The sequence below is a fragment of the Protopterus annectens genome, chromosome 14.part0, assembly GCF_019279795.1.
Source record: "Protopterus annectens isolate FY-2018-M chromosome 14.part0, PAN1.0, whole genome shotgun sequence".
NCBI lineage: Eukaryota > Metazoa > Chordata > Ceratodontiformes > Protopteridae > Protopterus > Protopterus annectens.
The window spans coordinates 370407119-370434616 of record NC_056748.1 but is presented as its reverse complement, the minus strand read 5'-3'; the positions used below and the strand labels follow the sequence as shown (position 1 = coordinate 370434616).

General features: G+C 39.0%; 1 protein-coding gene across 4 annotated transcripts in view; it reads left to right on the top strand.

The window, feature by feature from the left end:
* Positions 1-27498, top strand: part of NDST2 (N-deacetylase and N-sulfotransferase 2) — a 1311836-nt gene that overhangs the window by 747006 nt on the left and 537332 nt on the right. For all 4 annotated transcript variants that reach the window (XM_044056100.1, XM_044056101.1, XM_044056099.1 and 1 more), the window contains 2 exons: positions 11283-11370; positions 23171-23325. In XM_044056100.1, coding sequence (XP_043912035.1) covers positions 11283-11370; positions 23171-23325 — 243 coding nt within the window. The remainder of the gene's footprint in view (positions 1-11282; positions 11371-23170; positions 23326-27498) is intronic.

Genomic DNA, 27498 nt, shown 5'->3' with positions numbered 1-27498 from the left:
TTTTTGTCCTACAAAAAATAAATAGAACTAAATCATTTACTCTTATTTCTGTGCAGTGCTGCAAATTGTTTCTGAGGTTTCTAACATAGTTAAAGAAGGCTTTCTGGTTACCCTTCACCTAGTTGGTTATTTTTTTACCCTGTATCTGGCTTTCATTGATTTGATCAAGGTAACAAGCTCCTTATTAAGTTTATCAAGAGTGTCTTTAGCATCTTGAGAGTTAAATTTATTTTTGCAGACAATATGTTTTCTTTTATTACAGAGCCTGTTTATATTTGGGTTCGACTAAATTAAATTATTCTTAAATGTGGCTTTCTATTTACTTCAGAGGGGGATAGATGTGTCTATGCAGCTATTTGCATGTGCATAGGATTTGACAGTAAAGGATTCCACATAATTCAGGCCATCACTTAGTTTTAGTAGATTAATTTTAGCATAATCTCTGAAAACAGAGGTATTGGACGATGCTTTTGGCTTCAGTCTTCTAATGAATGTGACTGATTTTGTGGTCCAGTTTAACCAGGGAGAAAGTGGCAGTTGGTGGACACCAAAGTTGTCCCATATTTTTAAGGACCAAGTCCAGGATTTTATCACTCTTGTTTGGGTACAGACTAACTGATCCAGCTATCCTGTATTGATGAAATCCAGAACTGTCTGGGAGTACATACTCAAGGATATACAATTTTCTCAGTTAATGGAGGAGTAGATGATTGAAGTCTCCCAGAATAATGGTGTTGGCTTAATGCATAGGGACACCATATTAGGTAGGAGATATGGACTGATGAGGTACATAGAGGGGACCTATAGTTAGGTATGACACAGTAAGGAGTTTTGTTAATGCTAAGTTGGATGTAGAGGAATTCCACATCATTATCTCACCTAGAAAGTCTGGAGATGAATTGTTCTTTAAGAATATGTAGACCCCATCACCTTTTCATCTAAGGTGGTAGGCCTGAACTTGTGGCAGTTATTGAAAAAAAGGAGTGCTGTCATCGGTCTTGAACTAGGTCTCTGTCATAATGCATATATAGATGGTTTCCAGGGGAAGGAGTGCTTGTAAGGAGTGGACTTTTTAGCTTAGGCTCTCAAAAGGAAATTGGTTATTTTGTAATTCATGTAGCTATAAATTTCAGTATAAAAACTGTAAAAGTTTCTGAATGCAAATACACTGTTTATTAAAGCAACATCATGGTAGGGAGTACTTCAATACAGAGAGATTCAACTGTATACATAACCATGAGTTCCTTTATACCTTTCTGTCAAAAAAAAAAAAAAAACAAACACCAAGTTCACACAGAGTTTAAAGTTGTTGTAACTTTGACAAAATCTGTTTATATACATTGTCAAGGCTGGAATGAGTAAACATTGTAAAAATATGTGGAAAGGAGGACAGTTTGACAAAATCTCTAAGGGAGGTAGCATACCCCTCAGCTGTCCAGGTTTTTGCAGAATGTCCAGATGTTTGCACCATATTGCTCCTTAAAAGGATAGAAGTTGCTAAATAGTTTTAGACATCATATCCTTTAGAAAAATGCATACCAACACAAATCATGTTATTCTAGCAATTTTATAAGTTCATGAAAGCAATATTTATAATCTGTCCCTGTTTATTTTAGGCTTTGTCCAGATTTTTTGCAGTGTCTGTGTGTGTCTGTGTGTGTCTGTGTGTGTCTGTGTGTGTCTGTGTGTGTGTGTGTGTGTCTCACAGAGAGAGATGCCCTAGTTAGATATAACCGGTGGAATTTATTTTCATGGAATTGTGAGTTTCAAGGGAAGCAAAGGTTACTGCTGCTTAAAAATGTGCAACTGTTTTGTTTAGCAAATGGTATCCTTATTGTGGTTTAGAATTTTAAAGCAGTGTTAGCACATCAGGTAGCATACTTGCATCTTGATGCAAACAGCTGTAGGTTCTATTCCTACAGCATGCTATGTCAAGAATCTAAATGGGAACACTCAGATCTGCTCTGAGTTACAGCACAATGGCACTAAATATACAGAACCAACTGATATTGCCAACATCCTAGCAGATAGGTTCAGTGCTAACTTTACCCCCCTCTCACCCCCTAGAGGGCCCATCTCTATACCGGAAGAATGCAAAGTTCCTATAATCACGGCTGCACAGGTAAAAAGCACACTCTCCAAAGCCAAGAACACAGCATCCATGGGACCTGACAATATCCCAGGCTGCGTTCTACACGAACTACAGAATGAACTGGCACCCTACCTAAGTACCTTGTTCAATCATAGCCTCACCTCAGGCTTTGTACCCACTGAATGGCGCACCGCAATGGTTATCTCACTCCACAGAGGGGGAGCCACGACGGACCCCGGGAACTACCGCCCCATTAGCCTGACAAGCCTGGTCTGCAAGGCCATGGAACGTATCATTGTGGAACTCATAAACAAAGACATTGGTAATCTCCAAACTCTGGACCCTACCCAGTTTGGATTTGTAAAAGACAGATCATGTCTCCTAAACCTGATTGACTTCTTTGAAGCAGTCACCAAAGCCATAGAAGAGGGTAAAATGGTTCACACAGCTTATCTAGATCTCGCCAAGGCTTTCAACACTATCCCCCACTCTGGAATTATAGATAAGCTCACTAAACTAGGTATAAATCCCTATGTCACAAGATGGGTTGCCAACTGGCTCACGGACAGAACCCACACTGTGAAAGTAGCGGATTCCAAATCCGACATCAGACCAGTGACAAGTGGAGTACCACAGGTTCAGTCCTGGGTCCTCTCCTGTTTGGTATCTACTTCTCTGAAGTGCAGGCCAACGCAGAAGGTCTTTAGCTAACAAAGTTTGCAGATTACTGCAAACTAGGAGCCATAATCGAAACTCCTAACAATGTGGACAAACTGCAAAAGGGCCTCACTGAGACAGATACCTGGTGTCAAAGCCATGGCCTGAAGCTCAATGCCAAAAAGTGTATTGTCATCCCCTTTGGTAAAAACTCTGTACCCATGAACTACCACATAGCTGGTAGTCTACTTAATGCCGAAAATGTGATAAGAGACTTTGGGACACAGGTGGACAGTAGTCTTTCCTTTGATAATCACATCGCCACAGTGGTCAGGAAATCCTTCTACGTGGCTCATCTCATCACAAAAGGATTCTTGTCCAGAAATAAAGAGGTCATTGTTCCCCTCTACTCATCACTCATTAGACCCATTATAGAGTACAACGCCCCTTTTGGTATGTACCTCACAAGACATCTACAACAACTGGAAAGACCACAGAAATACCTCACAAAGAGGATTACTGGCCTCAAACAGATGCCGTATGCAGACCATCTCAAAAAACTACAGATTTCCTCCATCGCATATCGCCTACTCAGGAGCGATCTCTGCCTAACATACAAAGCTATGTCAAACCCAGAGTTGTTGGACATGCTCCACTTAAAGAAATCCCAGTCCCTCCAAGCTACACACTCTAGGGACCTAAACCTTGTCACCACAATAAACAGAACATGCTGGAGGGATAGATTCCTGTCCCTGAGACTTCCCATACTCTGGAACAGACTACCTATCTATGTCAAACAGAGCTTCTCATTAGCTCTCTTCAAGAAATATCTTGATGATTGGATGGGAAATGGGAAATTCACCCCGGGGATCACTTCTGTGGCTCTGCTCGACAGGGGCACAGGAAAATCATTTTCTTGGGTGGCGAAAGCCAGGGTACATTTTTTGGCTAGGCTTGTATGGGCCCTAGGGCCGATAGCCTAGTACCTACCTATGAACCTATGTACATTTCTATTTTAAGGGGGTATGATACTGCAGTTCTTAGTATGTCCTCCTTTGGATGAGGCACCTAATAACTATGAACCTGTTTTTCAGCTTGCCACCCATTCCCTATTGCAATGTACCAGATTACCATTTCAGTTAATGTAACATAGGCAATTTATTCTTCAAGGGCAACAGGCACTGAATTTGTAAATTAAACACTGAAATATAAAGTTTTCTAGCAACAAACTCTTCATTGGTTTCAGATCTCTTTAATGTGGAATTATTCAGATGACTTTTACTTCTGCAGAGATTTTGCATATTGATTAATATTGATGGACTGTATGACAGAAGTTTGAATGGCCCTTTATGGTTGAAATGTCCTGAATTGGGCAGGTTGTCATTATTGGTTCATATGATTTATTTCATTGCTTAAAGGAAAAATGTTCAGAACTATAAATTTAAAACACACTCTAACAAGTGGTGCTGTATTATACAAGGGATATAATTCAATTATTATATAGTTTAATTAATACAGTCAGGAAGGTGAATCAAAGAACTATTGCATGGTTCTAAAAATGTGTGCAATGAGGCTATGATTTGAAAACAGCCCAAAGGTAAACTTACTCTGCCACTGGGTAGATGCATTTTCTTTGAATGTGGGTTTCAGTGAATGTGGGTTTCAAAGGTAAAGTTTTAATGCTAAGTCTGTTTTCATTGTAAGACTATTGCTTTGTTTAGGTTTAGTAAATGTCTATAAGTGTTTATGCTGTAAAATTTTAAATAAAAGTTGTAAATGAAATCCAAATATCTGTAATCATTGTAGAAGTAAAGCATAAAATGGTATGCACACTGAGAGATTTGAACAGTGTCTATGACAAATGGGGAGAAATAGCCAAGTAATGGGACACTGGAATGGCTGCTTGGGTGGAGGGGGTGGGGCTGCATGGGCAGAGGGGTGGGGCTGTGTGGGCGTGGCTCTGGGTTTGCACCCCCTGCAAAAAATCGTGCAGACTCACTTGCTCGTTGCCACTAGTCAACCACTCCCAAGGCTCTTACAAGTGTATCCAATTGTACTGAGTAAAATCAATACTAACATACATGGTAGAGTGTAACCAAAGCAGCCAGGCTTTTTGGAATGGCCAAGGCATCACTAAAATAAGCACAGGTACTCTAAAGACGTTAAAAGTTTTCTCTAAAAGACCAGCCACAATGAAAGATATAAAAATATTTAATAAAATAGAAAACATGAGAATCTAAATATCAAAGTACAATAAACATCAGAGTTTCAATCACAGGAGAAATAAAAATAACACAATTGGACAGGTTCAAACAGATGCAGAAAAGCACTACTTAACTGATCTCACTATATTTTCTGTCTAAAGAGTAACCGTTCCCTAGCTAACTCAATACAGCAAGGCAAGATTAGATGTTGAGATGCTTACTTCCACAAGGCAAGGTGATGAGCTTCTAACAGACTGACTAAACTGAACTCAACTAACTGAACTGTGATAACTGGTTAAGATTTTTATATCGGGTTCCAAAGAAAATGAAACAAAAGAAGCTGCTTTGTGAGTTCCATCCTCTCAGTACTAGTTATAGAATAACATCACATTTGATCACCTGACTGAGGTACAGTACACATTTTGAGCTTTGCTAAGATCTGTTGCAGTATTTGAAAATTGTAGAACAATTTCAAAAATCTCTGCTCTTCCCTTCCAGAATCCTTTGTTTAAACATAAACATTTAATCAGTTATAATAACACTGCTGATGCATTTTTAACCCAAGCATCTGTACAAGTCAGTGTGATGGACAAATGGCACAAAATTATTTACAAAACTCCTGCTAACTACGCTGACATATGTTACACATGCACTGTCCTATTCTTCCTGGCACAGGTGGCAATACCTCACATCGTCATATCCACATTTATATAAAACGAAGAATATTAAGCTTTTTTTCAAAGTACTTTCAGGAAATTTGTAATAAGATGATCAGTGATAAGAGATGGTTGATGACTACTTAAAATAGTCACCCATGGTGCCAAAGAAGTATCAGGATAATTTAAGTGCTTGAAATTACTCAAGAGGTTATTCTAGCAAAGCTGTTGGCTTAGATTAGTACATGCCATTTTATAAAACATTTAAAAAAAATATTAATCATGTCCTATTGAAAGTTTGTTTCATGAACATATACATGCAAATATTTAATCAGTTTTATATGTTCATAGGTGTGTACTAGCCTACCGACCACTTGTGGTGCATTGTTACCAAACCTAATTGCAGCTGCAGACTTGGGAAATATTAGAAACTACAGACACGAGTAGATTGTATGGACTTAGCTGTTACTGAAATGGTAAAACTTTAGGATCAGATTTTATGCCATTATGACAGATTGACCATATACTGGCACCTAAATCAGTGATATTTGTAAAGATTAAAAACTAGAACACTATGTTTCTGTTAGGACTAGATGGTTCAATAGCATTTGTCCAAATTATTTCACATTTTCATTCCAGGTATCCAAGTACTTTTAATTTCCATCTGACTTTTTTAGGACTCTAGGCATTTTATACAGAAATCTGTCAACACAGTTTATCAGTTACATTCATTCTCCATGAATATTAGAACCGAGTCAAGGCAGGTATGTCCACTGTCCACCAAACCCATGTTTAGAGCCTTTACTACTATATCTGCTACAATCCAACTTAATTTTTCTAAAGTAAACACTAGTGTAATATAAGTGATCAGATTTGTGGACAATGCAATGATCTATATCATAGAGAAATTATCAATAGTTTGCAGTGGGATCAAATTAGAAACTAACATTAGACCCCTACAATTTTCCTTGGATAATTTATGTAAATGTCTGAATTCTGTAGACCTGGCCCCACAAAGGTTGCATATTCAAGAAAATCCCTGGGTACAGTTATTTATTTTTATTTTTTCAAAATAACATGAATTACAAAGAAGTACACTTATAAAAAATTTGGGAAGAACTCAAACTGGATTTTAAAAGAAGGGTAGATTTGACATTTGTATGTAATAAATCTTCAATGTGTTAAATTTATAGTTTCAAAAAATTTTTTAAAAATATTTAAATCACTACAGTATATATATATATATATATATATATATATATATATATATATATATATATATATATATATACACTGTGTGTATTTGCATATATATATATATATATATATATATATATGCATGTGTGTGTATATGTATATATATATATATATATATATATATTTTTTTTTTTTTTTTACATGTTTATACATTGTTTAAAGTAATGACATTTTCTTTAAGAAGACAGATTGAACCCCCAGTTGAATAAAAATGTTGTTGTGTTTCAACCTAAAACTTAACAGCATAACCCAAATATTCTTCTTTTGTTTCAGAAAGTAGTCAAGTCTTTCATGCTATTCCTTTAACTCTAAAAACTATTAGTAGTTCTTATTCATCTTTATCAATACTATTTAAGTTCTGTTAAAGTAACTAAAACCAGTCATCTCCCTGTAATAGAAAACATTAATATTTTCTTTGATTTTGTTGGTGTGCATCATCTTTAAGATCTGAACAGATGCATTCAGAAAAAAAAATGGCCACTTTGTTGTTCAGCTCTGCTAAATGTTAAGTGGCTTTCCCAAAGCCACTGGTATTATTAAAAGTAGAGTATCAATATTTTTTATTATTTGTCAAGTAAGCAAGAAATAAATAAATAAATTAAGTAAATAAACAGAGAGGATTACTATATATTATTACATTCTGTGAATGCTGTAAGGAAGTTCATAAATGCTTTGAAACTTAAAAAATTATATTTAAGTTGCAAAGTACAACATGGTTCAAAATGTTACTGAAATATGCATGGCATTACTTTTGTGGGCAAGACAAAATGTAGTTACTACTGATTACTGATGCAGTAGCCTAAGCTATATGGAGTTATTGCTTGCATAGGATATAACAAGCTAGTCCGCTTCCAAAGCTTTAGGGCACCTTCCACACTCCCAAACTGTTAGATCAAGCTGAGCTGACTCTCGTATGGGCTCCAAGTCTGTCAGAGCTTTCCTGCTACTGAGAAGCATGTTCTTTTGCAGGCTTTTGAGGAATGACTGTCAGCTCATGTTGTTTCATTGCTGAGCAGATAAGGTCCCTTCAGCAAAAAAAAAAAAAAAAAAAAAACTTCCACATTACTTTTTTTTGCTTTTAAGCTAAGCTTTTGGGATAAACAGCTATTTTAAAGCTACTTAAAATTATATGTATTGGCCGTCATGTTACTTTTGTGTGCCTCTAAACTTTTTTACTTTGTAGTAAAAAGGTTGTTAAAAACTACTTTATCTGTGTTGAAATTTTGTTTTGCTTTTTGGGGCTGGGGAAAGCTCTGTACTGTGTTTTTGGAGGGAACGTTACTTTTTGTGATTTTTCTGTTATATTAACTGTTGCTGCTTTAGCTTCCCCTGGAAATGAGTATTATTTTCAGCTTGACCATGGAACAAACTACTTGGACAGAGTCACCCTCAGGACTTACCTTTCATATCTAAAGTGGTTTTGAAGCTTTTTTTAAACCAGTCCATACACACTCCTGCCCTCTTTCCTTACCCTTAAAATCAGGGAGGATGTATCGTTTCCTGCACTCACTAGGTGTTCACAGGCAACTCTGGTTCTGTCTGGGCAGGACCAAGTCATTCAGAAAGTCCAACCAACCTATTGAAGCCTTTGCAAACAACAGATTGGGAAATCCTGTCAGCAAATAGACCAGTTCAGAGTGGATTTCTAACTGTATTGCTTTTTGCTGTGAACACAGCGGAAAGCTGACTCTTGAATTTATCAGATCCCATTTTACCACAGCTACATCTACTATTTTGTCCTCTGTTTGCACCTTTAAAAAACATTACAACCTTTCCTTTATTCTTCAGGACAAGAACTGACTTTGCTTTGGCAGTCTTGTAGGGCATCCTAGCCTCTGCTAAATTGCTTTCCATCTCCCCTCCCCTTTCAGCTTTGGGAATTTTCCCATGTTGTTGTTTCTGCCACAGTGAAACACAAATGTAGTACAGTTGTGTCTACTTAGCATAAATGTAGATGTTCGAATGTCTTCATTGTTGCGGAAAGTTTTCTCTCTCTCCTTTTCTCGCCGTCATCCTTTGGGGTTGGGGTGTGCCTTTCTTACCAATCTCTTTTCCCTTATAGTTCCCACCCCTTCTCTCCCATTGGGTCTTTAAGGTCTCTACTTTCAACATTACAACCACTCAAGTTACACACATTCTGTCAGCAGAATTTTATTCATCTAGCTGAGAGCTTTCCTATGAGGCTAAGGAATTTGTCTGTGTTACTTGGTTGTTGAGATATTTAGAAAAAATGCGAAAAATATATCTATATAAATTAATATCATAAAAGCAACAGTTAATATCTGTTTATCTGAACTAGACAGAGATCAAATATTAATGCAGCTGAGTTTGCCATTGTTTAAGCTTTAAGATGAAATCTTTTAAAACCTTGTACATAGCATGGTTTTGAAATTATTGATGCAAATATGAGCAAGCAGTATTTGATGCCTACAGGCACCAGTAAGCAGTAACTGAAGATGGACCCAGAGGTGTCACTAGGATGTAATGAGTTAAGCAAATGGAGAAGGTTTTCTAATTGATGCCAACAAAACAACCAGCACCATTCAGGACTAGTGTTTCTCTAGTTTTACAATTTTTGTACGTTACTGTCCTATAGCCTGTCTTCCTCCTCTGTCAAGGTTCATTTGTCTGCCATTTTACCTTGTCTGCCCATGGATCCCCTTCTTTTAATGCATTCTCATGTCAAAATGTTTTTGAAAGGGTTGCTACATAAGAAGCGTTCCAGAAAATTGGTGGCTCCTCTAATTTTGTGTAAGAGAAACTACCATTTGCTCTATTTGAACCAGCTCATATGGCTAACTGTTCTTAAAATAGAAAACAGTTTTACCGATTGTTCTGGCCTCTACAAGAGGAGTATTCAAGTTGCAGGATCTTGTGGTGGGTCAGACGTATCTTGCTTTCCACAAAAATATGGTTTCTTTGAGAATTAATCCTTCTTTTATGACTAAACTGATATCTAGGTTTACTCTAAGCCAGACTGTCCAGCTCCCTCTTTTATTTCCAGAACCTAAAAATGAGAGAGAATGGATACTTCAAGTTTTAGAAGTTCATGCAAAACTGTAGTGCTACCATGACATAACAAAATCTTCCAGAACTTTCAGTCAGTTGTCCATTTCTTGTGTCAAAGCAGACTATTTCCAAAGGTTGTCTCAGGTCATTACCCTTTGTTATTCCCTGTCCTTAACAAAACTGTTCCAGGCAGGTCAAGACACACACTACCAGAGCCTTAGCTTCATGTGTGGCCTTTTGGAAAGGGTTGGACTCTAGAAGCAGCAACTGGGTCTTCTATGCATACTTTCACAAAGCAATATAAACTAGATTCCTTTTCAGGTCTAGGACAAGCTTTGCTAGAACCATTCTCCAGGTCCTCCTAGGTCATTCCCCTTTCTATGGTAGTTTGCCCTTATAGTTTAGGCTACTGCAACTGTGATCATTATGAAGAACATGGTACAGCTGTTTACGTAAATTTACTATCACAGTAGATGTCTGAATGATCACTGCTGTATTAACCACTCCTTCGCTTCATTCCCCTTGTTTTTAGTGTGTTTTTTAAGCTAGGGTGTGAATAGATGTTTTTCTTTTCCTATCAATGTCCTCTCATGGCTAAGCTTCCATTTTTTGGGAGGCTTGAAAGTTCTAAAGGGCTTTGTGCCCAAACTAGTCATTTTGTCAGTTTAGTTTGAACTGACTGTTTGGGTACGTGGAAGGTGTCCTGAAGCTTTTGAAATTGTCTGGCTGTTATATCCTGCGCAAGAGGTAAGCATTTGTAGCTTAAGTTGGGTTGACACATTCCTGAAGAAGGCTCCACGGATCACTCGAGCATCTGCTGTTGTGGTGTGCTTACATATACAGCAGTACTTTTTTGAAATGATCTATTGTCAAATTCTGTAAGTAATTGTTTTGTTTTTTATATTCTGTGTACTTTGGTTTGTTGTTGGTTTACAACTATCTGGTATGAAATGCCATTTTGTAATAGCAGTTTCAGTTGCTGCTGTTTTGTTGAAGTTGTTTAAAATGTTGAAAATAAACATATTCTGCCCTAAAAACAAAGCACAAATTTAGTGTACAGCACTGCATGATACTTGAACTTTTTGACTGCCAACTGTATGTGCTTCTTTAATTTTCTGAGATATGTACTTTTGTTGTAATGTATATTCTTTCCTTGTGAATGTATTTGTAGGATAATGCATACATGGTTTTATTATTATTACTATGATTATTATTGTTACTATGTTACAACAACATGATATGTTTGATTCTTAATTTTTTTTGGAAATGTGATGTGCAGGATTCATTATTTACATTTATAATTACTGCCTATATTTTGTTTAGCGTAACAGAATTGCTTGAATGATACCACCTTCCCCCAAAAATAAAGTATGGATTGATGAGCCTTTTTGTCTCTCTATTTCTCAGGCTTTGCTGAACACACAGAACAAACTACGAACTTTAGTACCAAAATTTACTTTCAACCTGGGGTTTTCTGGAAAATTCTACCACACAGGTGAGAAGCATGTTTTATGAAGTTTTTGTGACAGTCTTCATTCGGTATAACTTCAGACTAAAAAGTAGAGTTTTTTTGAGACTTGCTTTTCTAATTTATTTGGAATGCAGTACAACTTTCCAGCAGTTTATTTGTGAACAGGAGTGATACTGTTGTGCATGGATGAAATGGGTAAAGTAAAGACTGTATACAGTAAAGAGTGATTTGTAATACCATACAGTGGTTAGCACTATAGAACTGACAAAACCACTGATACTAATAACACAAGCAGTCCACTGCTGCAACATCTCATTGTCCAGGTTCACTAACCTACTTCTCACCTGCTTCCTTAGTGATGGTGTTTGCGCAGGATTAAAGAAATATAAAATTTTGCATTACACTGTTTTTGAAGTCACTTAGATTTCCATAAAATCATCCATTTAGAATAGTTTAGTGGAAACTTAGTTTTTTGAAATTGGCCTGGAACTAGGTGGTAGTGTTCTGGTTCTGGTCATACAGCAGTGGGATAGAGGCGAATGTTGTCATATGGTAGTTCTTTCACTTTGGGAGGGAGGGATATGGGAAGTCATGTCATATATTCGCTCATTTGACACTAGCAGAATGTGGATAGCCGCTTATCTGTGGTGTCCACCATTCAGAAATGTTCATCTCTAAACAGAGTATTGTGTGGACTTGCTCATATCTCCTTTTTTTCACACAGTACTTCTGTATAAAATGTAGTGATTTGGGTATAACAGAAGGCCCCTAACTGATTGAGCTTTATTTACCCAGAGTGGTAGCACCTTTTTCATTGGGTGGTTTGTCCAGACTGTACAGTGAAGAAACTTGCAAGCCCAAATGGCTTTATTTTGAGTTAGCACAAGATGAATGTATAAGGGCTATAAAAAACATAAAAGCAGGGAATGGTGCATTGGAAGAGCAGAAGTCTGAATTAAATAAGTTTTGTAAGGTTTATGCATAAGTTTAATACATATAATTAGCGGTGATGAAAAAATATACAGAATGCAGCATGAAAAGGGTGCTGTACCATTGCGATGTCCTTTAAGTGAAACATCAGATACTATTGATATACCTTCCCATTTATTACTATTTATTTTTATTTATTTATTTTTTGCTTGTGGATACAGCACTTTCACTTCACCTCCTTTGGACTTTCTACTGCTGCCAAGGTATTGAGAAAATTTTGTCCTGTATTTGCTCATCTCAGGATGATGAGGGTACACAGTATACTGTTACTTGTACTGCTCCTTGATGTAGGGTTTCTTCCTGAAGAAACAATGGAAAAAATGTCCTTTCTGTTTCATCCTGCACATTTCTGTCGTGTATCAGAAGTCAATTGTCTCTTCTCAAAGTCAAGGTCTTCCTATGAGCGGTGTGAGATGCAACAAAGGATAAGGTCTTCCCAATCCGAGAATGTCAGCCTTCATGATTCCTTCTCTCTCAGTGCTTCTAAAAAAGTTGCCTTATGGCTGTGAGGGTACTGAGAGGTGGGAGATGCTTGTCTGCATCCATACTTAGTTCCTCTGATGAAAACAAAGTATGAGAGAGAATCAAGAAGGAATCTGGTACTGTAGAAATGTGGCTACAACACCTGCCCCCACTGGATAAGGTGTTTGCCCATTATCACAACCATCCAGAAGGAGCTCACATGGCAAGCAAACCAGGCTTTCTTGATGTATCTTCATATCTTTAGAGAGTGCCTGAATTTTCAAGACCTGTGCTTCAGACTAGAATTTGGGAGCATGTACCGTCCCCTATAAAGCGTAGCATAGTGAATCCACAGAAAAAAGACAAACGTATCAGTTTCAAAGAAATGTTTGTCTTTATTTATGCCTTGGTTTCTAAAGTGTTTGGGCACAAGAGGGGCACTAAAGATAGACACCGCAGACAGCCCAGTAGTCATGTTGTAAATAAGCAAGGACCAGGCGCTTGGGCCAGTTGTGTTGATTAGCCATGATAGCCCGGGATGTAGCAGTTCTGCAGATTCTTTTCCTTAAATCAGTCTGTAATTCCCATCAAGGAGATTAGTCTAGTAAATCATCTAAGTAGATACTCTTCCATTCCTCATGAATAAAGACTGGAAACAAAGATCTTCCAATCCCCAAACCTCATGTTAAAGGGCACCAGAACTGTTATCTCTGTACCTGCCATGACAATTTCCACACCAGGAAGTTTTGCTATCCCCCTGCAGGCAAGCCTGGACAGCAAATACTTGCTCCCTCAACTGGGAGATGGTCCTTGTAGATACATCTGCCCTTTTTCTCTAGAGATTACTTGTGAGAGTGAGGAAAAAGACAACAAACTTTATGCTAATACACACATTTTGGTCAGGGGATCTTGGTTCTGCCTTTTTCCACTGCTGAGCAAAGGAGATTTTTTCCCCTTTATCCAGAATCTGATATGTGCTGACTCAGTGGGGAAGAGGATACCTTTTGCACACCAAGATCAGCATCCTGACATTGAGTGCCTGGAGGCTATGTCCACTGGGAACATTGCCCCCCTGAAGCAAATGGACAAGATTTTTCAAATGGAATAAACCTTGTCAGATCTCTCTGTAGAAAGGCACAGTGTAGTAGATCTTCAGTTGTTTAACTTTCTCATTCAATTCAAGGTTGGCTAATCCCCTGTTAAGACTCTCCTCTCCGCTATCGTTGCCTATTTACTCATGGGCCTCCCCTTGCTGTCTACATTGCAGTTGAAATTTTCTTCTAGGGGTGTGTGATGCCCACTGCTGCTACCAATATGTGATGGCCACCAGTATGTGTCGTCCCCACAGTGGACTACTAATCAAGAAGCCTGAATCATCTCCACTGACACTGGAGAGGGAAGTGCACTTGGAATACAAATGGATACACTCAGTATTTCCAGATGCAGACCTGTCTGCATCAAGTACAATAACCCTTAAGAGCACACAGGGAAACACTCAGCCTGGGGTCTAGATGTCGCCATATCAGTCTTCCTCCAGGTCCCCAGTAGGACTCCCCACTGATACAGCTGTAGGATTAGGTCCTCAGTCGAGTATCCAAACCAAGTCCTTCAGCACCCTCTTTGTAAACCCAGTGCTTCGTGTCCCTGGCACAAGTAGCTGACACACACACACACACACACACACACACACACACACACCTGGGAAAGGCTGGCATGGAATACCCTCTCTACTAACTTCACCCGGACAATAAGGTAGTTATCACTGCCACCAGTCAGTTACTATAAGTCTCTTACAAAGAGTATCCAATTGTACTGTTTAATATTGGTACTAATACAAATGGTAGTAGTTCACCAAGACGGCTAGGCCTTCTGGAGTGGACCACACAATGTCACCAAATAAATATAGGCACTCTCCAAGGTTAGATACTTTCTACAAGGACCAGCCACAATAAACATTTTAAATATATTTAATAATGAATAATACAAGTAAATGAAAATACTGAATATATATTCACAGTAAACCACAGAGTTCAGATCACAGGAAATATTGAAAGAACATTGATGGACAGACTCAGGCAAATAAAGAACAGTAGTATCTGAACTAAGCTTCACTATATTCCTGACTAAGCTAAAATAATTACTGTTCCCTAGTTAAGTTACTTACTACCACAAGGCAAGATGCTGTGGGTGAGGGTCTTTCTAGTCAGGCTTCCCAAACAGAATACTCAGTACTCTGAAATATCTCTTTGTAATATCTAAAATATAATTTCCAAGAGGGCTGGCAGAATGACCTCATCTGGTCACCTGACTCTAGGTTCTCACGACATTCCCCCTTTGAAGCTGAGACAGGAAGTCAGCACTGATGGCCACAATACGCATCCAAATGTTTATTGCAGTGCCTGGGGCCTCCCCGCTTTTCACTGAGCCAGTGGACTAAGGCTCTTCCCAGAACCAGCATCTCCGGTGCTGTTCAGCATTGTGGGGTACCTTTTAAGGTTTCGGCAGCTCATTTACATTTCCCTTATTTTTCTTAAAAGTTAAAATCTTTTGTGCCAGTACCCTCTATTAAAACATATACATTTAATTCAGCTACTTTACTACATGTACATTTCTCTTCATTTCAGCAGGGTGCACTGTTGATGCATTTCAATACTAGCAAAGCTCGCAAATACATTTTCAGCACAAGCCACTGTACAAAATCTGTTTGGTATACAAATGACATACAGTTCTAATACATTTGTAACACAAGCATCTTGTATAAATCAGTTTGATATTCAAAGGACATATCATTCTTTGCAAAACTCCAGCTGGCTATGCTGGCACATGCCCATATCATCACAGGGAGTTTTACCTAAGGCCCACAGGAAACTAGTTTCTCCATACTGGTACTTAAAATTTTTAAATGAAATTTCATTTCCTCCCTTTGAACTGGTTAATCATGCCTTGATGTTTTTGTCCTGAAAACCTTTATATTGGTTATCGTCACCTATGTTTGCAGGATTTTTGAGCTGCAAGGCCTCAATGGCTAAATGAGTCCTCTACTGTCTTCCATTGTAATGACTAGCCCATACTTCATACCCAGTGTCATCTTTGAATTAGTCCTGAATCAGGCTGTTTTACTGTCAGTTTTCATCTCAAAGCCTCAGAGTAAATGGGAGAGGGTTCTTCACTTACTGGATGTGTACAGGGAGTTCAGGTGCTTTTGTACCAGAAGCAAAGATTAGATAATCTGACCAGTTGATGTCCTTGTATTCATATGCTGCAGTGTTTATTACATGAGAGAGTTTGCCTCCGGCTGACTCGTACGTTCAGCCAGTATACCAAAGTCTTAATGCTACTGTAAGGTACGTGCGATGCCACATGTCATTCACCATACTTCAGCCATAAAGAGACGGATATGAAGAAGATGTCAGCACGCACCAACCTCAGAACTTTTCTGCCGCCTGTCTGATTGCCTGCTCTGGACATTCACTCGCCAGATTAGTCGTGCTCTCTGGTTCAGATAAGTAACCCGTTGGGGTTTTCTTTCAATATATTTTTTACTGTTTGTATTTATGGTGATCATGTGAGCTAAGAAGGGCAAGTGTCAGTGTGGAAAGCAGATTCCACAGAAGGGCTCCTATGACTTGTATTAGTTCTGCATAGGCCCAGACCATGACCATACCATCTGTGCCTTTTATGCCCAAGGTGGTTAATGAATTATCCATCCCACCTTTTTTCCTTCTCCTCAATCCTCTAGTGAGAAGATTCTACACACTTTGGATGTACACAGGCAACTCATACTACCTAGATAAAACCCAATCTGTCCGCAAATCTGAGCATCTGCTTCTTACCACCCAAGGACCCTGGGTCAACCTGTCTCCAAGCAGACTATTTCTTCATGGATCTCTAATGCTGTTTCCTTCTGTTATTCTTCCATGGAAAGAACCTTTCTTCTCCTGTGAAGGCTCACTCTACTAGGGCAGTGTCCTTTTCGGGAGCCGTCTTTAAAGGTTTGGACACTAGTGCCATCCTGGAGGCAGCTACTTAGTCCTCAGTACATGCCTTCACTAAACATTATAAATTGGATGTCATTTATACCAACTTGTCTCAAAACAATCTTAAGAAACTAGCTAAATCATATAATAACATTGCCAGGTTTGCCACTAACTCACCATATAGGACACATCACTGTCAGAACCTTAAACAACTAGGTTGGCTAGAGTTACCTTACCTTTTACAATTCAACCAACTTATTATTGCCCATAAAGTCCTTCATCAACCCAATAACACCCCAATTCTCTCCACACTCATAACACCATATTCTAACTTTAAAAAGTTACGCTCTACTAATAAAATGCAGATGCAAACGTCTTTCTCTTATAACTCTGCAGGAGACTCTCTCTTTTCTAACTTTGTTGGGAAAATATGGAACCACTTACCTACTGACCTTACAGCTATTACATCTCTCCCTCTATTCAAATCTAACCTTAAACATTTCCTCTCCAACCACTGGTTATGTTCTTGTAATAACCTTGACTAATCTCTCCTCTCTTGCTTTTCCTAAGTACTACCCTGTTTTCCTTCAAAATTTCTTATTTAAACTTATTTCTTAGAACTGCTTTACTCACTGACCTTTTTACTCTTTAGCTTCTCTACCTAACCCACCTACCTAACTATCCTTTCAAGTGTTGTCTTATCCTGAAGATGTCTCTACTATCCTTTATTTCCCTACCTCTTCTCTAGTATTTTCCTTCTTATCGTTTGAATATAATTAAGTCCCATTATGCTATGTACCAATCTTATTTTTCCTAATGTATTGTGATACATTATTGTACTGTTGATCTAACTAACTTGTGATATTAAATGTTTTGTGTACTTGGAGCTTTTCTCCTTGGGCCTCCACTGAAAAAGGACATGTATCCAGTTGGACTAGCCCGGTCAACAAATGTAAAATAAATAAAAATAAATAAATCTCCAGGTCCAGGACTGGATTTCCCAGAGCTGTTCTGAATGGCTTTGTAGAAAATGCTTCTGGTCCTCCACCCAATCCTTCCTATGCATGAGCTTTGGCATTCTCCCTTATGTAATGAATACTGCAGCATATGAATAGGAGGACATAGAATAGTTGTGCAAAATCTTACCATAATCATAGATGTCCTTCTCTTCTATATGCTGCATTATTTCTCTCCCCTCCCGCCCGCCTTCCCGCTGATATTTGCCTGTTTCCCTGGTGGCATGTTCTTTCACCTTAGCTCAGGCTGTTGCTTGGCAGCATTCAGTTCTGAGGTTGGTGCGTGCTGATGTCCGCTTTATACCGGATGTCTCATTATGGCCGCTGTACTTTGAATGATGTGCAGCGTCACACATACCTTACAGTAGCATTAAGTCTTTGGTATACTGGCTGAAGGCGAACTCCCTCATGTAATAAATACTGCAGCATATAGAAGAGAAGGACATCTATGGTTATGGTAAGATTTTACACAACTATTCTTTCATTTCACATATCACCTACTCAGAGGTGATCTCTGTGTAACATACAAAGCTATGTCAAACCCAGACCTGTTGGACATGCTCCACTTAAAGAAGTCCCAATCCCTCCGAACTACACACTCTAGGGACCTAAACCATGTCACCACAATGAACAGAACATGCCGGAGGGATAGATTCCTGTCCCAAAAACTTCCCATACTCTAGAAAAAACTACCTATCTGTATCAAACAAAGCTCCTCATTAGCACTCTTCAAGAAAAATGTTGATAATTGGATGAGAAATGGAAATTCACCCCGGGGATCACTTCTGTGGCTCTGCTCAACAGTGGCACAGGAAAATAATTTTCTTGTGTGGCAAAAGCCAGGGTACCTTTTTAGCTGGGCTTGTATAGGCCCCAGGGCCGATAGCCTAGTACCTACCTATGAACCTATTTCTTTTAGCATTCCCCTACTAGGGAAACAGGACATTCCAGTGCCCAAGTAAACTCTGTCCAGATAATTAGTAGTTAGCAGATTGTATTGCTTTCTGCTGTGATTCACATGGGAAAACTCCGCAGGAGCACATTAGGATTCACACTGAGTGCAGCCACCACCATGGCCTTCTTCAGGAATGTGTCATCCCAGCACATCTGTGAGGCAGTCATCAGCCGTACATTCTCCAAATGCTGCAGACTTGAAGCACTTTTCTCAGTAGTCCTTGTATTAACCAGAAGGATTTCATTACTGCAGGCCCTGATGTGGATGGAGGCTTATCAGTTTTTCATAAAAAGTGGTCGGTACTTGGGACACATCCATCCTTCATGTCAGTGGTAGTATGTGAACACCCTTTATCAGTCTGTATAGGTCCTTTATCTTTTTTTACTGTACTCCACAGAATAAAGGGAGAAGGCTGTTGTATACCACATGTCTACAGACAGCTTGGATTGTATGCTGACTGAACTAGACAAGTTGACCATCTTTTTTTATCAGTTCAGTGCCAAGGAAGGAAGACAGACTAGTATTAAAGCAAGACTGTCCCTCAATGGCTAGCTATTTGCATAATTTTGTTGTGACACTCCAGTGCAGGCTGTTGCTGGATTGGTTAAAACAAAGGTCTTGAGGGCAGCTATGAACACTGCAGCTCTCTGTAAGAATGTTACAACTCAAAGTACCTGCTTGGCTGTCACATGGAATTTAATTCCTATCTTTTCAGAGCATTACAAACTGGGTGTTTTCTTAAGGAGTAGAACTAGACTTGCCTGTTCTGCAAGGCATATTACCCAGGTCTGGGGTGAAGGCTTTCATTGCTTTGTAATCTCCCATGCAGAGATGAGTACACTGCAGTCTGGATCCTAATGAGTGTTGTGTAGCTGTATGAAGGGTAGTTATATATGTATCTGTAAATTTTGTAACATTGAATATCTTTACAATTTTCTAAAGCAAACAGAACTTGTATACAGTCATCATTTAGAATTCATATCAGTGACACACAGTCAATGTTTGCTACAGTATTCATGAGTTGGATATCAGTTGTAGATTCTTTTGATTACGTAACATGATTTTTAAGCTTATGTAAACCAATATACAGTGCTACAGCAGTATAGCTTTCAGCTGCACAAATCAAACCAATCTAATCAATACTGTTAGACAAATGGCAGTTCTGTTCAGTTTTCTACAAGCTGGGTAGTACCAGTCTTCCAGACATTATAAGCAATGTTCCTCCTTGAGTCGTGAATTTAATATTTAATTAGGATGGTAGGCATTTTATTTAACAGCATTCTAAAATGTCCTTATACCAGCCAACATCTGTTCAGTTACCAGTTTTTATTTCTTGTAATCCTAGACTCCCTGTGAATTAGAACCATGTACTCACTCTGGACTCCTATACCCAAAATTACTTTACTTGCTGATTTGAAGTGTAAGTGACATATAAATTCAGTGGTTACATCCGTCTGTCCTAAAAGCCTTCTGTCAGTGTACAGGCAGTATTTGCTGCCTTAAGGTAATATAATGCTAAGAACCACAGCACTGGCTCTTCTGTTACTGCCTTCCATTGTCCTTTTATCAGTCTTAAATCACCTTCATTTTGTGCAGCTTAATTTTTTTGTCTCATTCCTAATCTTTACTGCAAACAAGACCCTGAACTCGCCTCCTACTGAATACCCTCCTTGTCATCATCAGCTGTTCACAAGGAAACACTGCCTAGTCACATATTGCCTTTAAATTTGGGAACATCTTTTCGACTTATCCTACTCAAAACACCAAATCATACCAGTAGTCTGCTTTCCAGCTTGTAACATGTCTCTGTATCCAGATAAACTTTACCATGTAGCAGACCAGTTGGAGGCAAGGCGTAATTCAGATGGCTTAATTTAGTTTTGCTGTCAGAGGACTCATTGTATCAAATTTACAGTCATTAAAATTACAACTAGGCATCCCTCATTTTTGTATCATAACTGTCATAGGTTCTTAGGTAAGCACTAAGCTAGCTGCCCTTATGGGTCATTTCTAAGCCTAGCCAGTTTCCGATTTTGTGCTCAAAATAACCTATCCTATTTGGTTATAGATTGGCCTTATCTATTCCATGGTCGATAATTATGTATTACTCCTGATGAGAATAACTGGGATCATACCATAGATAATTTGAGGGATATGAGGGATACCTAAACTCAGATGGTTTGCATAAACTGTTTAAAAAACTACACCTCTTAAAGTTTCATGTAACACTAATAACTGAATTATTAATCAGCCATTTGTACAGTGCTTCACATTCCTGGGCAAACAAGAACTTTTCTTATTAATTTTGTAGACCTAAAGAGAGACCATTAGACAACAGTTAGCCCAGTTCCATCAGTATCGGTTAAACAAGACAGTACGTCTTTAGATCTTACATAGACTACAAATGCAGGCATAGACTGTCTTTGTCGATTAGTAGCATAATCCAGTACTACCATCATTAAATTCACTTTTGTTATAACCAATGCACAGACTGTCACACGTACTGAGTGTTTCTCAAACTCCATGTCAAGTCTTGCAGATCAAGTTTTAAAAACATAGACCCGAATCTGATCTAAAGTACTGAATCAGACAGGGTCTGTTAAAGCAGCCTATGCATATTTAAATACAGTCATTTCATGAACCTGATAAGCAAGAGATGACTGTTGCAAATATTTACATATCTTGGTTATTACATTCTCATTAATTGTCATGAAACAATTAGTATTAAGCACATCATGCAGTGACTTCCAGATAATGCTTGTATAACTTTCCCTGCATTACCACTCCATATAAACCAGTCCAGCTGTCAGTCCGTTAAAATGTGGCTGAATTTCACTGTTAATTATTTACTAGTGCAGGTTATTAATTTACTTAGCAGTCCAGTGCCTTCTGAATAACAGACATCAAATGATAACATGCAGTTCTAGAATTTCAAGACGAACTTAGCATTATATAAGAGAAAATGAACATATTTTGACAGTGCCTGTTTACAGTTCAACACATTGGGAAATAATAGGCATAATTCAACGACTTAAGAGTAGCATGTCTACACAGAAAATAACTTCTCTAAGGGAACCAACTTCTTACATTTAAATGCCAGTTGTCTTATTTGGGTGTCTGTGGTGCAAGCATGTGAACAAGAGGTTGTGTAGTTTGATTTTCATCCTGGCTACCTTCTTTATGACATTTGCATAAATTGGATGAGTAGCCATGAATTCACCCCAGGGGTTCCACTTGTCTCCCTCTTGGACAGGGCATTTGGTGCTGATAGTTGAAATAAGGGTAGAACTTTGCTAAGGTTGTAAGGGCCCTAGGGCCATTAGCCTAGTAACTTCCTATGATCCTATTTTTTTTTACTGGGCACTTTAGTTTCTTCCCAAAAATTGGTGCTGTAGGGTTATTAGTATAAATTTCTTTCTTTATCTTTTTGCCTGCATCTCTGCTGACTGTCATGGCCTTCCCAGTCAGACTCAACCTATAAGTTTTCCCAAACTACTGCAGCTTTCTTTAAAATGTTTCAACATGGTAAGAGACATTGGGTGGGGGTTCCATCATAAGGGTGGCCATGATGGTTGTTTGTGTCCTCACTGGAATCCTGACAACAGTGTGTTTCTGTGGCCCTTACCCCACCCTTGATGGTGACATGCACACCTTTATCACTGCTAAGGCCACCTACATCTCTGTCTTCACATGTGTCTTCTCCTGCATACGCCAACAAGGACTACTGTCATCCTCTTGGGTAGACACTGCCCATGTGCATTCACCCACCACTTTCCTGCTTTGGGAAAATCTCCATATGCGATGAAGGAATAGCCAAAGTGTTGAGAAAGCACCACAGCCTCCCCCAGGGTAAGCAAGCCATATGCCATTCACTCTTATTTCCTCCTGACTGGCTGTTCGAACTCTGGTTATCTGGGGCTCAATCAAAGATTACTCAAACTTAAGTTCAAATTGTTTTAAAAATATGCTCTTTTTTTTCCACGCAAGCTTTTAATATTACTTGAAACCTACTGCGTCTGAATTGACGGTATAAGTGTATGTTTGTCTGCATGTAGATAAACATGCATATAATATTTTATTGGTTAAATGCTTTAAACATGTCCTTGGTTTAAGTAACAAAATGAAGTGTTTTGAGTTAAGCAGTGCTTTTATTTAAAAGTACCTTAGGGGGGTAAACTTCATTAGTTATGTAGGTGTAGAAGAGTCACTGTGTGATCATTTCATTTAAAAGAATGTGTTTGCACTGTTATGCGACTCTTAATTGACATTTTTTTTTCATTTATAGGACCAGTTAATAAATAACTCGAGTCAAGGTAGTGCATCTTCTTGAGGAACGGGATTGTTTTTAGACTTAACACACTGCTGCTCTCCTTAACTCTCTTCTTTTCCTTCATTCTTAAAGGTTTGCCTGTCTACTTTTGCAGGTACAAATGAGGAAGATGAGGGAGATGACATGCTGCTAAAGCACCGCAAAGAATTCTGGTGGTTCCCGCACATGTGGAGTCACATGCAGCCTCATCTGTTCCACAATGGAACTGTCTTGGCTGAACAGATGAAGCTCAACAAACAGTTTGCTCTGGTAGGTTTTCATTGCTCTTAGCTACATATTCTGACCTCTGGCCATTGTAGTAAAGGCAGTCAGTTAAAGCCCGAGGCTTTGAATTTTATAATGTTGATGCAGACAATGACAAAAAAAAACGTGGAAATGATGCTGCTGCTGCTACTACTACTACTACTTTCTGCATTCATTTTAGTTTTACTTATACTGTTTAAGTTACAGAAATTTGATTGTATGTATCTGTCTTAGTCATTTGTGCAACTTGTGTGTGATATGCATAGAGGAATCTGTCGCTATGCAGCTTCTGTCTAATAAATATACGTACAATTATCAATATGCACTCATTGCGCAGTCATCCTTTTAATTTTTATTGGGAAAGCCACCCATATTTTATTTGTTTACTTTACATTTGTCAGCTTTATAGTTAGGCTTGTCCAGGGATACTTTTCAGCCACAACCTGAGACCATGATGACAGAAAAGATGATATAAAACCTGAGTAGAATCGAAATTAAAAAATACTTTCTAGGAGCTTATTCAGAGTTTACATAAAATATGGTGATAAAGCACTCGTGCATCAGTGGTGAAAAGGCAAAATGCAGTAAAGAAAGGAAGTAAATAAGGATTTGAACAGAATCCGTCTTAAGTTTTAAAGGAAGTAGATTAGAGAGAGTGAAAGAGAAGACTTTAGTGGGAATTTAAAAATGGAATAAGAAACCATGAGAAGGAAGGGTAAGTTAGGAGTCAAGGGATTGGGGTTGAAAATTAATCTAAAAAGGAGCAAAGATAGTAAGATACAGAATGTGTCGATGCCAGTGGTCTCATTATCTGTCATCTTTTGTGTTTGGAGAGTCCCTTTGTGTCTGAACCCTAATCTGCCTGAGGCGGGGTCTTTGCATCACCATCACTGTAATGGATTGCACGTTTTCTCTCGCTCTCTTAAGCGTTCCCCTGTGGTATGTATAATAGTGCCATTTTGATGAAAGTACATCAACAAAATCACAAGTTCTTAGTCAGTATTTGTGTGTTCACCAAACTAGTATTCTGCATCAGCAACACCTTAAAGCCTCAAAATATCAGCAGAGATGCTCATTCCATTCCTGTGGAGAGTAGGTAATGGGATGTTTCATCTTTTCTTCCAGCTGGCTCTGTTAGTGCACCAGTTTTGTTCCTTAACGTAAGTTGCCTTGTAAGTGTTTGTGTGATTAATGTTTACTAGCAGTTGTATCTGTCTGCAAGATTGTAACGGTATAGTATTGAGACAGAAATAATCATGTGCCATGATAGCTGTATGTTCTCATATTTCTGTAATTTAAGTAGCTTTTTTAGTATGAGGGATTAGAGGCTGTAATACAGTGCTGTTTTCCTTTTTAATGTTAAATATTTTTGTATTTCATTAATTGCATGTTCCTTGAGAACTCTTAGGACTTCCTAAGAAAGAACTGCACTCAAAGGACTAAATCTCTTTAGAGGTAACCATTTGCATGCCTGAGACTTGTAGCTACAAGTCATGGAACAGCGAAACGGAATGCGCAGAAGTGGAGGATTTGTTATACTACATACAAGATTAATGTGTTTTGAACTGTTCCATTTTCCCAACGTACATTGATCTGAATCAGTATATATAAGTAGTAAGTGTGTGTCTGCCGCCCTCCAGTATCAGAGGATGCCCCCCTGGGCTTTCCCTCTTAATAAAATATCTAAAAGGATAAGCAGTAGGTTTTGGCACTTGATGTTCTGAATTTGAATAGCTTTTTCCCCATAATTTCAGAACTCTTGAGTTACGCGTCTGTCCTCGGAACTGTTAGAACATATCCAGGTTCCCTTTCAAGGACTGTCGAATTTGTCTGTTCCTAAGAATGATGGTAAGGGTTCTGCTGTAGCTCCTCTTCAATTCCAAAGGGAGCCAGTAGGCTTTAATCTCATCTGTCTTCAGCAAGCTCATCCAGTTTGTAAAGTTAAAGGATGCAGCTGTCAAGAATGTTGCATCTCTGCTGCTGCAGGGTGTTTGGATGACAGTGTACATAATGGATAACTTCTGGCACATTAGCGTGTGGGCTTCAGGTCACTTTGGTGGGCTTCCCTTTTAGTGCAGGTGATTCTGTGACTCTGTTAATCATCTGCAACTTGAGTTTTACCACAAAGATCGCAGTTTTGACAGAACTCTTGCTGAAGAAGGAACTTTGTGTTGTCCTGTATGGACAACAGTTTCTGGTGGGCCCCATCAAGGGAGTCGCTCATAATATCCATGGAGTGAATGCCTCCCTGGCTTCATGCTTTGGGAATCTTCGTAAACTGTAGGAAGTCTTGCAGAGGTTTGTCAATGGGGAACAGTTGGATGCTCCTTAGTGTTGGTTGGCTGTGCTTGTGGAGAGGTTCTAATAGGTCATGTCCTTGGCAGTCTAGGTGAGGATACAGAGGATGGTCCAAGCTTAGAGTTTTTTGTGTCTTCTGGACATGATGGTTGCTCTGATCTTTGTGGTGCCCTTTGTGTGACTGAAGGTGTTGGTGTTGTAGTGGAATGGGAGCTGTCATTAACCACAGAATTGCCACATAATGTTAGATCTTCTTGTGGCACTAGACTGTTGTGGTCAAACCCTGGTGTGTGGTAGGCTATCCTACAAACTCAAGGTGGGTCGCTGTTTCCAGCATCCGATCTTGTAGCAGCTTCTGACAGTGGAAGTTTTGCTAGCATGGTAGGAACTGTCAGTCTTCACAGTTCAGGGAAGAAGATATTTCATTCAGTTGGTCAGTATAACATTACTTGTTTCACAGTTACTCAAGCCTTTATTGCTCTAATCTTTGCTCTTTTTTGATGTTAGCCCTGCGTGTAGGAGTAATGTCTGTCATCTTGAAATATTTTACTTTCTGTAGATTCTGAGGTTGGTGCATCTCCGAGAAGGACCAAGTTATATATTTTTAAAAGCAATTTTTAAGGTTATAGTGAACTTGCAGTGAAAATATAAACATAAGGTGGATGTGGAGACTGTAGGGGAGCAGTTTGTATTCTTTGCTAGGTGCAGTTGTGTATTTCATCTGTGAGAAGATTTGCTGAGGGCTCCCTAGTGCAGTTTAGATGTTGCTGTCCTGTATTTATAACCAAACAGTGTCTACTTAGAACAGTCTAGTTTTTGATCAAACAAAATGGACTCTGGAAGAAGTCAGCCTTTGAGAAGGGGACTCCATATCAATCATCTTGATGATGAATATGACATGCGATTGTAGCCGAGCATCAGTTGTTCTGGAACCTCTGTTGATTTGTCCTAACACCCAGTGTGTCATGTGGTAGTAAAGTAAGGGGTAATGCAGTTATATCTGTTGTGCTTGGGAGCCATTGCAAGTTTGTTGTCTCGAACTTTATCTCATGGGAAGTTAATGGACTTGTGAAAGTTTTGTGCTGTTTCTCCTGGAGCTGAGTATTCTGGAGTTCTACTTTGTCAGGGTCTTCTGGGAGTGGGTTACTCCAAAGGCTGACCTGTTTGCCACTGAGGAGAACAGACTTCTGTTCTTCTCTGTCCAGCATGGCAAGGGGGAGTTAGCAGTAGATTAATAGATGGGCGATTTTTTTTTCTTCCCACCATTCTGTCTGATTCAATAACTCATCACAACAAAATGCACAAAGGACAGACTGAAGCTCATCCTCACTACCCGTTTATGGCATAGAAGGGTCCTGTCTCAGGCTCTCGGGTATCACTTTTGGAATGGGAAGCCTTTGGTTCAAGCCAAGGAAGTCCACAGGGGATGGGCAAGACCAGCTCCACTTCAAGGCCTTGCTGTTGCTGTAGACTGTCTGATCCTGCTGCATCTTCTGACTGAGAATTCAACAGAGATGCATCCAACAGAAAGCCCTCTACCCAGCCTGTAGCAATTCTGTCATTACACCAAGGTGCATCTTATGCTGTCTCATGGTTTTGACCATCAGTCTTTAGTCCGTTATTCATGCTGAGGCTACACGTCACCTATTTCTGCCCTTCTTGAGCTTGTTGTAGGTGGGATTGTAGCTTAGCATCAGCTGTTCAGGCAACCCCTTGAAGAATTCCTTCATCTCTTTCCGTCCTTGAAGAACCCCTTTCTTCATTGGGATTTGAACTTCGTAGTTAATACACTTTGTCATTTGTTCAAGTCTGATGGTTTGGTGGCTTGTAAAGTCCATTTCTTGGATGATTGTGTTCTTGATGACCCATCACCTGTGTTTA